The sequence below is a fragment of the Ovis aries genome, chromosome 14 (genome assembly GCF_016772045.2).
Source record: "Ovis aries strain OAR_USU_Benz2616 breed Rambouillet chromosome 14, ARS-UI_Ramb_v3.0, whole genome shotgun sequence".
Taxonomy (NCBI): Eukaryota; Metazoa; Chordata; class Mammalia; order Artiodactyla; family Bovidae; genus Ovis; species Ovis aries.
In genome coordinates, this window is record NC_056067.1 from 24827088 (window position 1) to 24845488 (window position 18401).

General features: G+C 45.9%; 3 protein-coding genes across 7 annotated transcripts in view; 2 read left to right on the plus strand and 1 right to left on the minus strand.

The window, feature by feature from the left end:
- The window catches only part of RSPRY1 (ring finger and SPRY domain containing 1), a 38219-nt gene extending 34227 nt beyond the window's left edge, over positions 1-3992 (plus strand). For all 4 annotated transcript variants that reach the window (XM_042231676.1, XM_060397963.1, XM_004015020.5 and 1 more), the window contains 2 exons: positions 131-235; positions 2436-3992. In XM_042231676.1, coding sequence (XP_042087610.1) covers positions 131-235; positions 2436-2532 — 202 coding nt within the window. In that variant the 3' untranslated portion in view covers positions 2533-3992. The remainder of the gene's footprint in view (positions 1-130; positions 236-2435) is intronic.
- Positions 3993-6492: 2500 nt separating this feature from the next.
- On the plus strand, positions 6493-11404 carry ARL2BP (ADP ribosylation factor like GTPase 2 binding protein). The gene is made up of 6 exons (NM_001162551.1): positions 6493-6530; positions 7233-7294; positions 9179-9285; positions 10263-10348; positions 10577-10673; positions 11306-11404. Exons 1-6 carry the CDS (start codon positions 6493-6495, stop codon positions 11402-11404), a joined length of 489 nt encoding a protein of 162 aa, NP_001156023.1.
- A 3144-nt stretch (positions 11405-14548) lies between these two features.
- PLLP (plasmolipin) overlaps positions 14549-18401 on the minus strand; it is a 28794-nt gene continuing 24941 nt past the window's right edge. For both annotated transcript variants that reach the window (XM_004015021.5, XM_012189822.4), the window contains exons 3-4: positions 16760-16882; positions 14549-15488 (exon numbers count right to left, since the gene is read on the minus strand). In XM_004015021.5, coding sequence (XP_004015070.1) covers positions 15372-15488; positions 16760-16882 — 240 coding nt within the window. In that variant the 3' untranslated portion in view covers positions 14549-15371. The remainder of the gene's footprint in view (positions 15489-16759; positions 16883-18401) is intronic.

Below are 18401 nucleotides of genomic sequence, written 5' to 3' on the forward strand. Positions count from 1 at the left end.
ACTTTACTGAATAGAGCTTAGGGAATACATGGTAGACTCCCATGTACAGAGCATTTTCAAGGCATTTCATATGCATCACTGCTCATTTATTTGTTGATCAAATGAATTTCCAACTGTGTTTTCTACTCAGGCACAGGCGTCTTGCTCTGTTGAAGCAAGTCAGTATCCGGGAAAACTGCTGCTCCCTGTGTTGTGATGAGGTAGCAGACACGCAACTGAAGCCATGTGGACACAGGTCAGAGGGTTTGTTTGGTTATTTCCTTTTGTGTACATTACAGTACACAAGTCCAGTACTTGTGTACAGGTAGACAAAGTTCTACCTGTTCTTGAATTGCTTTTACAGTGTTACCAGTTCCCTAGCTGTTCATCAAGGTTCATAATATCCAAAGTGGGCTGAAGGAGTTTTCAGAGTTTGCCAAGTCTGTCTTCCAGAAAGAACCTGAAATAGAAGAAGCTGCTTGATATAGAAGACCCATGTTTTTGTTTTGTTTTACTTTGTTTACTCACTGCTTTATTTTTAACACATTTTTCATTCCAAAATGTAAAAGACTTAATGCTAATTACAGGTCTCTTAGGAAATCCCTTTTAGTTTTAGAGCTTTCTCATGTACTTACTCTTTACCCTCCTCAGCATTGAGAGGGCAGCACCCTACCATCTAACCACTCTGCAGTTGTAGGAAATGAGGACAGCCTGGATCCTGTAGAATAGAGTGTCTAAACATCAGCAAGAGTAGCAAGTAAACAGTCCCCTAAAAAGGCCTCACAACTAAGGTTAGGAGGAGAAAGAGGAGCTTGGGCGGTGTGCTGACCCTGGCCTGGCCCAGGCATGTGTGCTGATTATATACGAGCAGTACCTCTATCCCAGTGTTCCAGACCAACTCCCTGTAATTCAGCCTATCCCATACACTGCCTTGCTCTTAATCTTCACATAGCTTTAGCTACCAGGTCTCCCTGTATCAGCTCTGTAGCCCAGAACTCCTCAGGATCTGGGCTTATTCTTCTTTGAGCACTCTGGCCCTTATTGGTGGTTTGGCACAGAATAAGTGCTCATGAAAGAGGGCTGAAATCTAAAAACTTAGAATCAAGTATCTTAAGTATGACCACAGTCTCCACACTAGATATATCCAGAACAAAGTTGGAAGAGGAAATTAAAAGAATTATAAGAAAGTCCAGCTCCACTTTCAGCAACAACAGTTTCGTTGAGTAGAAGTTAAGAAAGGAAATCTGGCTAAACTGAGTGACATGTGCCACTCCCTAGAATAGAGACTGAAAATCTAAACATTCCTACTATTAATACCATGAAAGAAATTGAAATTATTTTCCCCCTTTGCCTTCCCCACTGAAAGCCCAGGTGGTTTCACAAGTACATTCTTTCAGACTTTGAGGGAATGGATGGATTCTGTATAAACTTCTCAGACCGCAGAGAAAATAGCAAAGTCACAATCTTTTTACAAAGCTTGCATGTTAATCATACAAAAAGCTGATGAAACACAAAAATGAATGAATGAATATAAACATAAAAATCCTAAATTATCAGCAACTAGTACCCAGCAACACGACCAAGAAGGGTTTATTTCAGGAATGCAAGGTTAGTGCAACATAGGAAATCAGTGTAATTTCTCAAATAGGCCAAGGGACAGTGGAGCAGAGAATTAATACTTTGTGCAAAACTGCTAAAAATTCAATATCCATCTCAAATGAATGACTACTACGAAACAGAAATGGATATAGAAAATAAAAGTATAAATTAAGGATGGATGGATACTTCCTTTACAATATAAAAAATATATATATCTCAAACACAAGCATCTTTTTAAGGGGGACACACTGGAAACCTTCCAAGAGATGCTAGGGACCAGACAAGGATGCCTGCTGTCAGCACATAACATCAAAGACCCAGTGTAGCCAAAAATAAATAAATTTTAAAAAAAACAAAACAGGGTGAGAAAGAATATGTGTAAAATGCCACCTTTAGGGAAAAAAAAAATTTAATAGTTTTGTCCCAATATATGAAAAGAGTGACACAGTAATATAACAGAAGCCCAAAAGTAGAACTACTTATAAAGAAAAATATAGAGACATTATGTCAAATCTGGTGAAAGACAGACTGTTCAACAAGTTATAATGGGACAGATAGCTAACTGTCTGGGGGGAAAAAAAAGCATTGTATTTCTACCTACAGATACACATCTCTATGCATAGGCTGTATATATCCAGACTTTCTGGAAGAATGCACATGAACTTTTAACTTATTCCTCAGAAGAGGAAGATTGAAGGTCAGAAGTGGGAGAGAGACTTACTGTTTATATATTTACTTAATGTTTCAGCCTTGTGTGATTATTACCCTTTCGGTTAACATGCTCCATTGAGTCAGCACATCATCAGTCTGACTTTTTGAAGAACTGACCTAACTGGTATCTATGTCTTTCTCCTCAGTGATCTGTGCATGGATTGTGCCTTGCAACTGGAGACTTGCCCATTGTGTCGGAAAGAAATAGTGACTAGAGTCAGACAGATTTCTCATATCTCATGACACACGTGAAGAGGCCTCATGGACTTATTTCTACTCAATTCCAGCCAATGTTGAAAAGAAAAACAAAGAAAAAAATCTCTAATCAGTTGTATGCACATTGAAACTTACAGCCATGGCCAGATTTTATGCTAAAAAAATGATAGTTTATCAAAGACAAAATTCTCCTAGAATCTAACCCAACCTGCCAGCCCTGAAAAATTCCTTTTAAGGGCAAGGAAAGCTGAATGCCAGTAGCTAGGCCTGTGGTAATTCCATGAAAAGCTATAGGAGATAATGCCCTCTTGAGTGCTTGAAACCACACTGGATTCCTCCAGGTTGGGTTCATTTGATTGTGTAACACAGGATGTTTTGTCTCATATTCTAAAGTTTTTATTTTGGGCAAAAGTCATTATGGAGAAGTAAATGATAGCATTTCTGGGTTAAGCATAACTTCCCATTGGTCAGAGAGCCACTGGTATCTTAAGCATGGATACTGCACTGCAAGACTTGAAGCCGTAAAACTAGAATCCCACAGGTCAGTACTACAAGCAACATGGAGGGCCTGAAAGAAGGTGCACAGACTGTAGACAAAACAAAACCCAATTTTTGATATTTCAGTGATCCCAAAGAACATTCAAGTTTGTTTTTTTTTTTTAACTGCAGAAAATTGGTGGTATTTTCACATTCATGATGTTTCTATCCAATTTTAGTACCCACATTTTGTGAGGAAAAAATGTTTTAACAATGCAGGAGGAATTCTTAAATTAATTGCAATGTTAGACTGGAGAAAATTTGGTATTTAGGGTATTTTTAAGGTACCATCAAATCAGGTCTTTTTGGTTTTTGTTTAAAATAATTTTTTAAAATCAGCATTGTTTTTGGAAGTAATATACTTTGAAACTGTTGAACTAATAGTCTCAAAAACTCTTAGAGGACAGTCTGAGAGCACGTATTCCTATTGTTTAAAATAAATACATGTTTTTGAATAGTAAATTCAGTCATGGATTGTTGACTATGTCTTCATCAAAAGTGTTATTCCCTCTCAGGGTCTCTGGTGAAGACCTTCAAGAGTTTGGTTTTTTCTCCCAGAAAATTGGAAGGTAGAATTGTAAATTCATAGAACTTATTTTATAATGGTGTACCTCAGCAGCTGCCTTTCAATTTATGCCAAGTCCTTACTGAGTTTATACTTGAATAGTAAATATGTCTTCTCAGTTTTACAATGTCTTAAATTCAATGCACATTTTTTTCTTCCTTCCCCACCCTTTCTTGTTTGTAGTTCATTAAATCGTCCTATTACAGAGCTGATTTCCTTCCTGGCTGTACTTGTTGGGGTGCTGGATTTTTTCCATGTCTTTAGTCTTCCATAAATTCAAATATATATATAAATATATATATATATATGTTCTCTTCTTTAGCTTGTGGTAAATACAGTTATTTGCATTGAATAAATAAAACATTTGTTGCCTTTTTTGACTTAAGATTTCACAACTTTCATTGGTGCCTGCTGCTAAGGTTCCAGGATACTCAGGTTTATCCTTTCCAGGTTAGGATAGAATCAAGTATTAGAATTCAGAAGCAAGGTTAATCACTTACTCATCCAGCAAACCTTTATTGGACACCTAAAATATCTCGGGCACTGCAACTATGTGGTATACAAAAACAGATCTGTTTGTGGAGTTGACGTCTGGTAGTGGGGAGAAGACTTTTTCCTTATTGTAATAACTTGTTGAGTGCTTTGAGAAAGAGCAAGGAGAACCTAATTTAGGTGAGGGGAAGGAGAGAAATCTCATTGAAGGAGTAACATTAATTTAAAAAAAGGAGGAAGTAGGACCTAGGGATATAGCCAGGCAGAGACTGAAAATATTGAGCCAGTTTCTGGTCTCAGGTGGTTGAGTGACTGGCAGCTTCCACTTCCTGTCTCTTGAAATATTCTTGGACCTAGCCACCATGGTGTGGGAAAACCCAAATATCCATGAGAAGACCTACATGGAGAGGAACTGAGACAGCCCCCTACCCCTCAGGTCCTCTGTTCAACATCCACAACTGAGCTGTTCTCAGCTAATACTAATTTGAGTAAGCTTCTTGGAAGAGGTTCTCTACCCCCATTCCAGCTACCCTCAACTGATGCCAAGTAAACAGAAACAAACTGTCCCTACCAAGTCCTGTCCACGTTACAGACTACTGAGCAAAAAAATTTTTTTTCTTTTTTTTAGCCAGAAAGTTTTGGGTGGCTAGTAACAGCATTAGATAACCAGAATAGATGGAATCAAGTTTCCTTCTCTGCTCTGATGCTATGTATTAACTCGGTCTGGTTATTTACCAAACCTTTCTGAATGCCTGCCTTCTACTTGGTACTAAACAGAGATAGTACCTCTGAGAACTGATCTCACCCTAGATACAACTGTGTCATGGTAACGAGTTTAGTTCCACACCCCACTGATAGCTATTTTACCTTCATTTAAAGATATCTGTCCATTCAGGCTGGCCATCTGACCCACAGATCAAACGAGGTGAGGTGAAGTCGCTCAGTCGTGTCCGACTCTTTGCAACCCCGTGGACTGTAACCTTCTCTGTCCATGGGATTCTCCAGGCAAGAGTACTGGAGTGGATTGCCATTTCCTTCTCCAGGGGATCTTCCTGACCCAGGGATCGACCCGGGTCTCCCGCACTGGAGGCAGACGCTTTAACCTCTGAGCCACCAGGGAAGCCCGATCAAACATGAACCATATCTTAAAAAAAAAAAAAAAAAAATGAACCATATCTAAAATGTACCACATATTTGGCCAAAAAATAAAATGCAACCGAAAGACACAATGTCTAGTGATCCAATCAGAGAACAGGTCTAGGGTACCCTTTTGTAAAATTGGGCAGTTCGGAGGGGTCTTATCCTGGAGCAAAGTCACCTGATTGCGTTGCTCAAAGTGGTTTTGTCAACGTTAATCTTGCCTAGTTACCCAAGAAACGAGTTACTACCGAATAATTTTTTATGTGAATGTTCATGATGTAAATTACAAGACATCCAGTTCTTGCGGTGGGGCTGGCTTTGGTGGCTGTCTCGCGGTAGTTCCACGAGAGGGAGCAACTATCTCGAAAATCAAATGTCTGCACTATCTGGCTCAAAAGCTAAGGGACTGACTGTGGAAAGACTTCGTGATTTACAGTGCCGGCTCAGAGGTTAAACTATTTGGCTCCAATGTGGGAGACCCAGGTTCGATCCTTGGGTCGGGAAGACCCCTGGAGAAGGAAATGGTAACCCACTCCAGTATTTTTGCCTGGAGAATACCATAGACGGAGGAGCCTGGCGGGCTACAGTCCACGGGGTCGCAAAGAGTCCGACACGACTGAGCAACTTCACTTCAAAAACTAATTTGAATAACAATCTTCTTAAATCTTGTAATTCATTCCCAAGTAGCAAGTGGGTAAATCGAGGCTCTCTCTGGCCTTCCATTCCTTGCTCTTCACATTGGGTACGTCTTGGCTTTAATCGCCCGACAGCGTGGGTATACGTCAGTGAGCCCCTGACCTGCTGTATGCGGCCCAGTTTCCTCTGGCTATCCTCCATCCCTTTGCCTCACTTCCTCTCTCTATCTTTGTCCCGCCCCTGGGTTTGGGTAACGCAGACCTGTGATTGGTTGCTAGGAGCCCCGAGGCGGCGGAAGGGTCGCGGTGGCCATGGTGACGGGAGGCGGGGCGTGGTAACTGACGCCGGACCCAGCGGCGGTAGAGGGGAGTTTAGCTAGGCCTGGGAAGCCCGGGAGGCCCGGCTGGCGTGTGGCCGCAGCCGGGGACCCTGAGGCCGGGACGTCGCGCGCAGGCGCTACCCGGCTGGGCCGTGAGCCGGCCGTGGGCTCGGCGGCGAGGCCTCCCGGATGCCGGTTGGAGCTCTGCGGTGCAAAGCAGGGGCTGCGCCCGGGCCGCAGGCAAGGGTAGAAAGCCCACGGGTTCGCTCCCCGACGCGCGGTGGATGCGGCGGCGGCGATGGACGCCCTAGAGGAAGAGAGCTTCGCGCTGTCCTTGTGAGTCACGCCGCCCGAGCCCGGGAGGCTGAAGGCCGGGGCTGCTGGCGCTTGGCCTAGGCCTCCGCCCTGCGAAACCAGTGCCCTCAGTGGGGGTGGGAAACAAACAAGACTCCCCCCTACCCCACCCCACCCAAGTTCCCGCGGTGGACTCTGCCTCTGCGGCGACCGCGGGGTTTCAGGCGCGGAGGACAGGAGCGCAGCGTGGTGTCGCGCGATGATACACGCCTGTCACAATCCCCCGGTCTCCAGTCCTTAGTTGTCAGCAAAACCTGGTGGGTTTGAGCGGCCGAGGCTCGACCGCGGGTCAGAAGACCCTCCACCGCCAGCACACCACCACCCCCAGGGACTCTAATTTGCCCCTCCCTACCCCGGCCTGTGTGTTGACCGCACCAGGTTTACGCCCGCCCACGAGTAGATTGGTGTGGGGTGATAGTGAAGATGCGGTGAGTAGAACCCACAGGAAATAAATGTGAGGAGCCTTAAGAGGTCTGACGTGAGCCTTGGCACCTTTTATTTGTCCCTCTGTGAGTCCTTGTGTCCCATCAGTTTTCTGAAAGTAGATCCACTACATTAAACTTTGATGTCACTGGTGTGTAAAGTGTGTTTTCTAGAATTCATTTGAAAAGGGCCATAGTACATTTGCGGGGAGGGGGCCAGGAATTAAGCTGAAACAGTACCTAATCCAGGTCTGTTTTTCAGCTCTTCCGCCTCTGATGCAGAATTTGATGCTGTGGTTGGATATTTAGAGGACATTATCATGGGTAAGCTTCCCTACTCCGGCTCGTTAGTTTTTAGACTCTTGCTTTTAACAACATTGAAATCCACTTGTAGAGTTAATTTTTAAAAAGAGAAAACATCATGCTGCATATAATGTTTAATGTGGCATACTGAAATACGAAGTAAGCCGTCCTGTGGTTTGCCTTAAAGTCATATAGCCACTTCTCCTGAAGATAATTGATTACCATAGATTCAGTCCCCAGAAGGGAATCATTCAGGTAGCAGGGCACTTGCAGTTATGGGGCTCATGGCAAAACTTCAGCAAATATTCACTACTTTATTTCAGAGAGTAAGAGTGGTTTTTAGTCTTGAGTCTTAATATTTTTGTGACGTAGAACAGTGTAATAGCATAACCATAGCACATGTGTCCATGAGGAACAAGGTGTCATGCTTCAGCTGGTTCCGTATTTTCCTAGGTCCTGAGTTCCTATTTGTGGATTCATTTGGGCATCCCTGGTGGCTCAGCTGGTAAAGAATCTGCCTGCAGTGCGGGAGACCTGGGTTCGATCCCTGGATTGGGAAGATCCCCTGGAGAAGGGAAAGGCTACCCACTCCAGTATTGTGCCGTGGAGAATTCCATGGACTGTATAGTCCATGAGCTCTCAAAGAGTCGGACACAACTGAGCAACTTTCACTTTGGCATCCATAGGTCCTGCTAAGTATTAAGTGGTAACAAGCATCTCTCATTTAAGACAAATGTGTGGGAAAGAAAAACTTGAAAAAATCTCTCGTATGGGTGACTTTTAAGTTTGCTGAGAATAAGGAAAAGAACACTGTTGTTTAGTGTTATTAGCTGTATTTCTTAGTCTTGTTTAGTGAAAATCACTTGACCCAGTTTTGTACCTTTGGGTCCTATAAAGGTTCATGACCTTAACTCCTAAATACAGATGAAGATACAACATTAAGGTCCCATGTCAATCAGAAGATTCCTGGGGAATGCTGAGGAATACCTGGAGTTCTTTTGGCCTCTACAAGAACCTTGTGTGCAGTGAGGGAAATGAGCTTTCTGTAATCCCAGGGCATTTATTCCTACGTCTAGGCCATTTGTGAAGCATTCCTTTAGTTTTTGGAAAAGATATTCTATTTGGTTGTTGAAATTCCCTAAACCCTAATAAGTGTTTGCTGTGAATCAGTCGCTATACGTGAATCCTCATCTAAATGCCACCTAGCAATCTTTTATGATAGGTACTTTGAAGTTGAAGTTGAAGAAACTGGGACTCAGAGAAATTAACCTGCCCAAGGTTACCCAGTGTTAGTGGTTGAGGTGGGATTTAAACTCCGGTAGTCTAGCCTCTCAGAGAAGGCAATGGCACCCCACTCCAATACTCTTGCCTGGAAAATCCCATGAATGAAGGAGCCTGGTAGGCTGCAGTCCATGGGGTCACTAAGAGTCAGATATGACTGAGCGACTTCCCTTTCACTTTCCACTTTCATGCATTGGAGAAGGAAATGGCAACCCACTCCAGTGTTCTTGCCTGGAGAATCCCAGGGACGGGGGAGCCTGGTGGGCTGCCGTCTATGGGGTCGCACAGAGTCGGACACAACTGAAGTGACTTAGCAGTAGCAGCAGCAGTCTAGCCTCTATCAGAGCCCAGCCATCTAATCACTACACTGTTTCTACCACTGCAGCTGAATTTAAGAGAACCATTTGTGGAGTTCCCAAGCCACCCCGCCCTGAATGGCTGTGTTTAAACTGGGTAGAGGGTGGTGGCAGTGGTTTCACACAGTTTGAAGCCTCTTAATGCCATCGAACTTTACCCTTAACACCGTTAGCTTTCCCTCTCCTAAAGGCTGGCCATTTAGAAAGCAGTTCTGCTGCCATTTAATTCCCACGTGTTAAAAAGAATATGTTTCCTCTTGCGATTCAGATGATGAGTTCCAGTTATTACAGAGGAATTTCATGGACAAGTACTACCAGGAATTTGAAGACACGGAAGAGAATAAGCTCACCTACACGCCTATTTTTAATGAATATGTAAGTGGGTTCCTATTTCTCTTACTGGAGATTAGGATTTCTTTGAAATATGAATTTAGGATTTCTTTAAAATATGAATTTAGGATCAAATAATGCTAAAATCTGCTCAGCTTTTAGAATCTGCCACCAGCACCCTGCTAGGAAGTCTAATTAGAATTGGGTTTAGTCTTCATCACCTATTATTTTCCTTTGCATAGTTCTTGGGGCTGTTTTCCAAATAGTTAATGATCTTGTCTGTTTTAAAAACATGGTTGACTTTATCATAATCCTGCTTTCAGTTACAGTATATGGGCTCCCCATTTCTTGCACTTACATACTTTTGAGCTATCAGCTTTCACACACTATTTTTTCTTACTGCATAATTCAATCAAGTATGCATGACTGTTAGATAAAAGTGAAAACCAAGACTCAGATCACTAACTAGTTGGTGGCAAAACCAAACTAGAACCCAGGAACCTTGGCTCTGGACCCTTGGGTCTTTGCATATGCCAAGGCCCTGTGCAGTCTCCTGTTAGGGTCTCATCTGTCTGAGAAGTTTGAGCCTCCAGGACTTAATTCCTTGAATGCAAAAGTATGGCAGAGTTGGTGAAAGTTTCTTAAGCCAAGCCTCCACTTTTAACAGATCTGTGATTGCCTTTCACTGTATGCTTTTTCATCTGTTTCTTTCCACAGATTCTATCTACCCAGGCAGAAAAGCCCCCACTTACTTCACTCTTCATTTGGTGCCGTGGGGGGTGGGAGCCCTTCTGCTTTGTAACCCTACCCACCTGGGAGCATTCCTCTTGTTGCAGTGTAATTACCTGCGTATACCTCTCCCCTGGAGGGCGGAGGGCAGGGGTGGGATGAGCTCACTGAAGAGAGGAGGTGGGTTTGGGTTCTCTCTGGTGCCCCCAGCGCTCAGCAGGGAGCCAGGCACACAGAAATGTTTGCAAAGGGCTAGAGAACAGGCTATCTGAAAAGAAGTTTTACTGTTACAGATTTCTTTGGTAGAAAAGTATATAGAAGAACAGCTGTTGGAGCGGATTCCTGGATTTAACATGGCGGCTTTTACTACAACTTTACAGTGAGTTGAACTTGACTTTTTTTAACCTCTTGGTACCTTGCTCCTCCTCAACTCTGAAAATTCATAGACCCTCTTCCCTTTTTTCCCCCCTAGTGCTTGAACATCAAGCTTCAGAGCACTTGGTGGTTAGGTCCTGGGTGGGAGGCCCTCCATACCTTTGAAGGAAATCTCAAGGAGATGGTCTGTGTCGTCAGTTGTTCATGAAGCAACCACCCTTTTCCTTCGCAGGCACCATAAAGATGAAGTGGCCGGTGACATTTTTGACATGCTGCTCACATTTACGGATTTTCTGGCTTTTAAAGAAATGTTTCTGGACTACCGAGCAGTAAGTCCTTCTTGTCTGGTATGCCATAGTGAACCGCTTAGAAAACTCCAAGTGGACCTGTCAGGCACAAACCGCCCTCTGTGCTCCCTGCTGTAACACTGGCGGGTGTCAGCCGGACAGCGAGCAGCATGCCAGCCAAGCAGCTGCTCTGGCCGGGGCCTGGGGCGCTTATGAAGAATTACACTCTCATAGTTTTGGTGAAACCAAAGGTCCCAGGCACCTTACAGGGTCCCTGTATAATCAAAAGGACAAAGCCAAAAAACAAGTCTTGATTGCCTTGCCTTTCTTGTAACACAGGATTTTAATGGGAGAAGGAAATATTTTTCATTGAAGAGAGGTGTTTTTTGTTTGTTTTGGCCTTGCTGCTTGGCACAAGGTTCTCCCACCCAGGGATCAAACTCATGCTACCTGCAGTGGGGTCTTAACCACTGGACCTCCAGGGTCCAGTGTACCCTGAGACGTACATTTTTTGAGTGACCAGTGCCGAACAAAAATGCAAAATCACATCCTCCCTCTTCCTGTGTGCTCCCTGGCGGCCCAGCCTCCCACCCTAAACATCTCCCTCCCCAGTCAGAGCTAGAAAGGACTTTCTTCTGTCCCTTGCCTCTTAAAGCTGTGGTATTCTCTTGTAGGAAAAAGAAGGCCGGGGACTGGACTTGAGCAGTGGTTTAGTGGTGACTTCACTGTGCAAATCATCTGTGCCAGCCTCCCAGAACAATCTGCGGCCCTAGGTCCCACCGTCAGGCTCTGGACTCTTCCTGGACATCACCAGCTCAATAGACTGGGAGAGGCTTTGGCTAATGATGTCAGAAGAATACATCTTGGAAAGACTGACTGTTCTGCAACTCTTCATTGATGTGAAGTAGTGATGGGTCAGAAGATAACTACCTGACCTTCCTGGGACAAGACACTCTAGTACTCCTCCCTGAGTAGACCCCTCTCTCAGGCTCCGGAGTCTGGCCCCTGCAGCAAACCCAAGTCCAGCATTCTACCTGGGATGCCCATCCCCAGCATTCATGTCAGGGTGTCCGTGTTGGGAAAATTCACCATCAACTCTCTTGGCCCAGCAGGCCTTACATGCCCCAGGAGGCTTTTCGTGCATTCACAGCTCTTTATATGGATCACAGTTTGAGTCCTACAGCCTCAGTGGGGGTTTTGACTGGGAGGATTTATCTAGGGGTGAACTGCAGCTAGCTGCCCATCTCAGGATTTCTGAAAATCCTACCGTCACAGCTAGAAGGAATCAACTTACAGAGATTTCCTTTACCTAAAAGCTACATGGGAAGATCAGTTCCTAGTCTTACGTGGGCAGTCTTTGCATCACCGTCTTCTACAGGTCCAGATGTAGTCCCATTGTTTCCATAACCCTCGTATACGTGTTTTTGAAAAAATATTTTTATAGATGAATACTCAGGCTAACCTAGTGGATACAATCTTGGAACTTCCATGATTACCCACTTCAAGATCAAAGTATTATATGCTGTGTGCTTTTTAGCTGTTAGTGCTATGAAAGCTAAAATGCTTTCTACCTTGGTGGTCCATTTTACTGGGTGCCAGTGAATGTATGCTGGAAGTAGTCTAAAATATATCCTTTTCTTAGAGCATGTTCGTGTTTGTGCAGGTTTGCTTAAGACCCTTTCTGTGTAAATCAGCTCCTTAGGTTTGGGGTAGGGGCTCTGCACTTCCTTCTTGGCTGTCAAAATAATCCTACCAAGATAGTGTTCCATGGTCTAGCTTAGCACGAGTAGGAGATAGCAACAGCTTTACTGGTCATACCGCTTAGATTCAGTACATTGTCTTCTTACAGTGTTGGATAGAACATTACTGGTTGGCCGGAAAACATGAGTGAAAGAAAAAATGTAGTAGTTCAATACCCAATGTGTACTTAGTTTTTTGTTTTTATTTTTAAAGTAAAAATAGGAATCTCTACTAACTTTTCAGTTGACTCTTTTCATTTTAAAGGATGAGCTACAGGCTGCGTGTTTTTCTGTACCGACATGGCACTTATTAAATACTTTGGTACCATGAGTAGGATTTGAGGTGTTTTGCGTAAACCATCTTTCTAAATGAGCCAGTCCCTTGTGTACTTCTGCTGCTGCCATCAGGTTATCCGAGCTTTGGTCTTTCAAGCCAAAGGCTTCCTTAAACACTGACTCTGCTGGCCTTGCTTACCCTTCTTGCTCTTTTTATAAATGGGACTGCCCATCACAGGCTGGGTATGTTGGAAGCACTCGAGGAAGACCCCCACTGATCAGTCTGGGTGAGGAAAAGCAAGTGGACAAATGCAAAGATGAAATTATGAAACGTGAACAAGAAAGGCAGATGGGTTTTTTTTTCATCCTTTTCCACTCAGGAAGAAAGCAGGCAAGCCTGCTGTAGCTTCCCATTAGGAAATAGGCTTTCTGATTTAAAAAAAAAAAAAAAAAACAACTTACTAGAACTCTCTGTCCACTCAGGAACTTATCATATGCCACCTTAGAGGGGCTTAGGTGTCTCTTCTCTTCCAAGGAGACGGTTATTCTGTGGAAGAAAAGCTATAACTAACCTAGACAGCGTTATTAAAAAGCTAGAGACATTATTTTGCTGACAGAGGTCCATATACTCAAAGCTATGGTTCTTCTAGTAGTCATGTATGGATGTGAGTGCTGGACCATAAAGAAGGCTGAGCACCAAAGAATCGATGCTTTTGATCTATGGTGTTAGAGAAGACTCTTGAGAGTCCCTTGGACATCAAGGAGATCAAACCAGTCAATCCTGAAGGAAATCAACCCTGAATATTCATTGAAAAGACTGATGCTGAAGCTCCAATACTTTAGCCACCTGACGCAAAGAGACTCATTGGAAAAGACCCTGGGGCTGGGAAAGATTGAGGGCAGGAGGAGAAGGGGACAACAAAGGATGAGATGGTTGGATGGCATCATTGATTCAGTGGGCATGAGTGTGAGCAAACTCTGGGACATAGTGAAGGACAGGGAAGCCTGGCATGCTGCAGTCTGTGGGGTCACAGATTCGGACACAGCTGAGTGACTGCAACAGGAATGGCCAGCGTGAGAAAGTGCAGTGTTTGGCCCCCGCTTCGGGGGACACTTGCCTCTTCCTATAGCTTAGGCCTCAGCCCTGGGCAGCACTGTTCACCCACACAGCAGGCGCTGAGGACTTGGGGGGCATCGGCCTGAACCACAGGGTAGTTTGTTGACAAAGCATGTTAACATCTCTGCCCAAAGAAGCTGTTTCAGGGTGTCGGAAGCCTAGCTGAGGATTTTGTTTTCTCTTAAGCCTCAAAAGAAAATAAGTCGGTCCTCCTTAAAAATGCTCTGCTTATGGCTTGATCCTGCAATGACTATAATTTATTATTCAAACTCTGAGGCACTGGAGAGTAAAAAGGGATGCAGTTAATTGTCATCCCAGGACAACAGGCCCAAACTAGGCCTATACCGGGCCAGCTGGGACATGGGTATCTGACTTAACCTTCCCCCTCCTTTGCCCCTCTCCCCCAGAGAGGAGCTCATCCACAACTGTTTGACTCTAGTTACACTTTCATTGTTCCCAGTTTTTTAAGGTGGGACCAAGGGGTGACCAGAAATGCCTGTGGCTTGTTATTCGGAGCATGTTGTGCTGTAGTAGGAAAATAAGCTCAGGGGGACCCACCTCTCTCTGCTGCTCCCCCTTCTTTCTGCTGTCAGCTCCACACACTAAGCACCTGGATTATCTGATCTCTGAACTTCACAAGCTATCAAGGTAGGCCTATCAACCAATTGTTTGAATCCTCGGATGTGAAACCCACAAATACAGAAGGCCAACTGTACTGACTTAGGTTGCGGTTTCCTGGTGTTTATAAGCACGTCTAACTATGATTCCCCAACATCTTTTCCAAATAAGTTCTTCGGTCTTTATTTTTGTAAAAAACAAAAACAAAGTTACCACCATGCACAAGGCAACTCACCAGCAAGGCCTTACTTTCCCTCCCGTCCCAGGTGCCTAATTAACAGCGTCAGGGAGGCAGTCAGCATTGATGTTAGTTTCCCCAAAGGGAAAATGACAAAATAAGGGCTTGGGAAAGGGAGGGAAGCCTGGATCAGGTTTTCATCATTGAGAGTCTCTTAAAACTGATTTGTTTTAAATAACTGGTACGTTCGAAAGGCAGGAAAGGAAAACCATGCTGTCAGAATCATAACCCTTTCTACATGTTTCCTACAAGTGACATGTTGGCTTGGGGGAGGGTCAAACTAGAGTTAATGTTTTCAGGAATCAGAATGGTTTCATGAGTTTGCTCAGCTTTCCCAGAAAAAAAACGAGGATAAATACTTGCTGCTTGTTAGGCTTATTCTATGGTGGGTCAGGGGCTGCGGCACTGTTAGTGTATTTAGTGCTGGCGAGAAGGCTAGGTCTCAGCTTTGAACACGAAGTCCTAAGGACAAAGCAAGAGAGTCCCGTATCCCCCATCACCTTCTGAATATGGAGGGCGGAGAGGACTGTCTTGGCTGTTGGCCTCTCTCCAGGCCACATGCCTGCCAGAGGAAGGGTCCTGATTCCTTGGGAGTGTCGGGTGAGCCCGAGGAGCCTGATGAGCAGAGATGAGCATGCGTAGTCCCTTCCAGGCTGACTCTGTACGGGGCGCAGACTTCAGGCCTCCGGAGCTACCCGCGCTGGGAGCAGGCTGTAGCCTTCAGCCCCGCAGTGGCCCATGGCACAGGTGGTTTAGGAATAGCCACCAGCCATCTGACTGGTGGCTGCATTGCTGCCTGCTCCTCGCCAGGCCTGGAAGCTGAGGAAAGCGCTCACTCCATAGGCAATCATCACTAAACACGAAAAGAACTGAAAGAGAAGACACAGAGGTGAGTCTGTCTGAAGCATGGCACGTGGGGCTGGGGGCCACAGCAGTGAAACACAGAGGGCAGGCACAGACAGGGAAGCCAGAGCCCCTCAATTAACCGAATGAGCCACACCAACTCCTGGTACCCGTACAGTCACTTAATGACTATGAGGCTGATGGGTACCAGGTTCTGGGTGCTAACTTTGCATTAACCCAGGCAAGCTGTGTCAGACTGAGAGGGAAGACTGGACAATATGCTAAGAGTGACAAAGGGGTAGGAGCTGCTTTAGACCCAGCTCCGGGATTTCGTTTTTTAAAAGGCAACATTCAAAAGCTGCCCTAGGAATATTATGTAACTCACATTCCAGAAATCTCCATGTCTCTCTTCTGGTGACTGAGTTCACAGGTTTCAAAACCATCTTCACCAGGAAGAATGAGGAAGCCCAAGTCCTGGTCTAGCCCTACCCGGGGCTCAGTCTAGGTGTGTCCCTTCACCGCTCTGAGCCTCAGTTTCCTGGTCTGTCAAAAGGGTTGGCCGTCCCTCTCCCCCCGACCCTCCTGTCCTCACACTCTCTCTCTCACACACACACACACACACACACACACGGAGTGGAAGAACACTCATGGGTGATGCATGCCAGGTGTGTGGGGTTCTGACACTTTACCAGACATGGAGCCCAAGTTTGGGTTGCCTAGGAGAACCTGAGACTCTCCCAGATAGTTTGCCCATGCCTTTCTCAAAGGTGGATGATAGAGAGCTTCTAACAGACTCTCCAAGGAGACAGACAACCCTAGATCAGTGTGGCACAGGAAAGTTCAACAGGTAGCCCAAGCTTCATTTGCCAACCCGAAGCATTTCCCAAGCATTCTGGTTCCTCGGGGTTTTGCTGTTAATTTTTGCTGTTAATTATGGACACCTGGTTGCTCAGTGGTAAAGAATCCACCTGCCAGGGCAAGAGACACGGGTTCAATCCCTGGATAGGGAAGATCCCCTGGAGAAGGAAATGGCAACCCACTCCAGTATTATTGCCTGGGAAATCCCATGGACAGAAGAACCTGGCGGACTGTGGTCCATGGGGTCGCAAAGAATTGGACTTGACTTAGTGACTAAACAACATGGACACCTGTGAGTCTACTGGGAGCTGGAGGGTGATTGAGCATGTGGCAGGTGCTGGGCCTGGGGTCAGGGAGCAGCGGGAGTCCAGGGGCATACACCTCGCTTTGACCCATCTCCCCTTTAACTGCCGAGGGTGCCCCAGGGAACCATACTCACAGAGGCTGCTGCACGCTGGTTATATGGCCGAGTGCCCTTCAGGGATGTCACCTCAACCGAAGCAGAGCAGGTGATGAAGGCCGTGATGTAGAGGACAGTGGCACCCACGTTAAATACCATTAACTGGGGGTTGGGGGAGTGGAAAGAACAGGCTTAAGACATGAGGCTTTTACAGTAACTATGGAACTTCCTATTCCCACTGACACATCCCTTCAGTAGCCAGAACAGGGACTGGGGCTTGAGGAGGAGGATGGAGACCACGTGGGTTTTTCCCATTAAAAGGGCCTCCAGAGGCAGAGGTCTACACAGGGCCAGCCTGGAGGCCCTATGAGCAGAGAACATAAACATAGTTTATGACTGAGAGATGGTGGGGGCCTAAAGTGATCTGGCTGGAACATCAACAGTTCCACATGGTAAAACTCACTCCTGATGGCAAGAGGCCAAACCGAGCCTGTCTCAGTGCTCTCCAGCTGAAGGGCCTGCTCCTCCGCGGTGGCTCCCGGCCAAGCCTGGCCCTTCCCGTGGCCCCTGAGGGCTTGGCTCTGAGGCTGATCCCAGGGGTGTGGCGGAGGGGCGGGCGCTGGGGGGCCCTCACATCCCTACCTCTGCCCCCAGTGGGAGGAACCTATTTCTGCCTTCTGGCCACATCCTAGGCTCTAGGACCCACGTCAAATGCCACGGTAAAGACCCTCAGCTGGCTGCCAAGGAAGGGCCCTGGGCTAACAACCCGTCCCAGGTCCCATTTCCCCAGTGCTTGGTCCCTGAAGTCAGTTCTTAGATCTCTTAGCCCAGCCAGACAGCAAACTGATGGCCCTCAGGCATGTTTGGTTTATCTCATATTTTTAAAAAACAATTACCAACATTCTAAAATTAGATTTCATATAAAAACTAAGATTACATATAAAACTTTCAATCTTAAAACATCAAGATTTGGCACCTGCATTCCCACTAACAACAGTTAGAGCTGAGTCGAGGCGGCTTCCTATGGACAGACAAGTTCTCCAGAACCCCTCCTGACCTACTTCACTCGTATGTCTTTTCTTTAGGGCCTCTTGCCTGGGCCCCAAAGGGGGCTTGTAGTCCCCATCCCAGAAAAGCCCGATTTGGCAATCCTAATTTCACCTTATCTAGGAGTGTGAGGCACTGCCCTGCCATCATGGCCTGGGAAAGGAGCCTCTCCCATCAGCAGCTGTGACTGGAGCCCCACAGCAGTGCTAAGAGACACCAAGGCCCCTCCATCTCCGGAGATGTCTTTCTCCAAGGCTCCTAGGACACAGGGCAGGGGCTGGACCCCGTCCAGGAAGTCAGGCCACCCCCTCATCACCCCAGGATCTTCCCTCCAAGCCCAGTGCCCACTGCAAACACCACCTGGCTCCTACCAGTGATGTCAAGATCTAACAAACCCGGTCTGTCTTGAGGATGACTCACGTTTCCTCAGCTTCAAAAGTCATTGAATTGCAAACAATGCTGCCTAGTCCCAGCCTTGCTTGTCTGACAGTCATGTGCCTCTCTCGCCTCTCTGCTCGCTGAAAGCCTCAGACCCCAGCTGCAGGGGTTTTCCGGGCTGGAGGAAAAAAAAAGCCCCAGCAGCTTTCTCTGTGTCTGGCCAGGGTACTTCCTATGGACACTCTCAGCTCTGTGT

Bases quoted from the DNA above. Each gene is read 5' to 3' on its own strand.
- ARL2BP (NM_001162551.1), top strand. From the start codon at position 6,493: ATGGACGCCCTAGAGGAAGAGAGCTTCGCGCTGTCCTT. The intron at 6,531-7,232 runs GTGAGTCACGCC...TCTGTTTTTCAG, and splicing joins GAGAGCTTCGCGCTGTCCTT to CTCTTCCGCCTCTGATGCAG. The intron at 10,674-11,305 runs GTAAGTCCTTCT...ATTCTCTTGTAG, and splicing joins TGTTTCTGGACTACCGAGCA to GAAAAAGAAGGCCGGGGACT.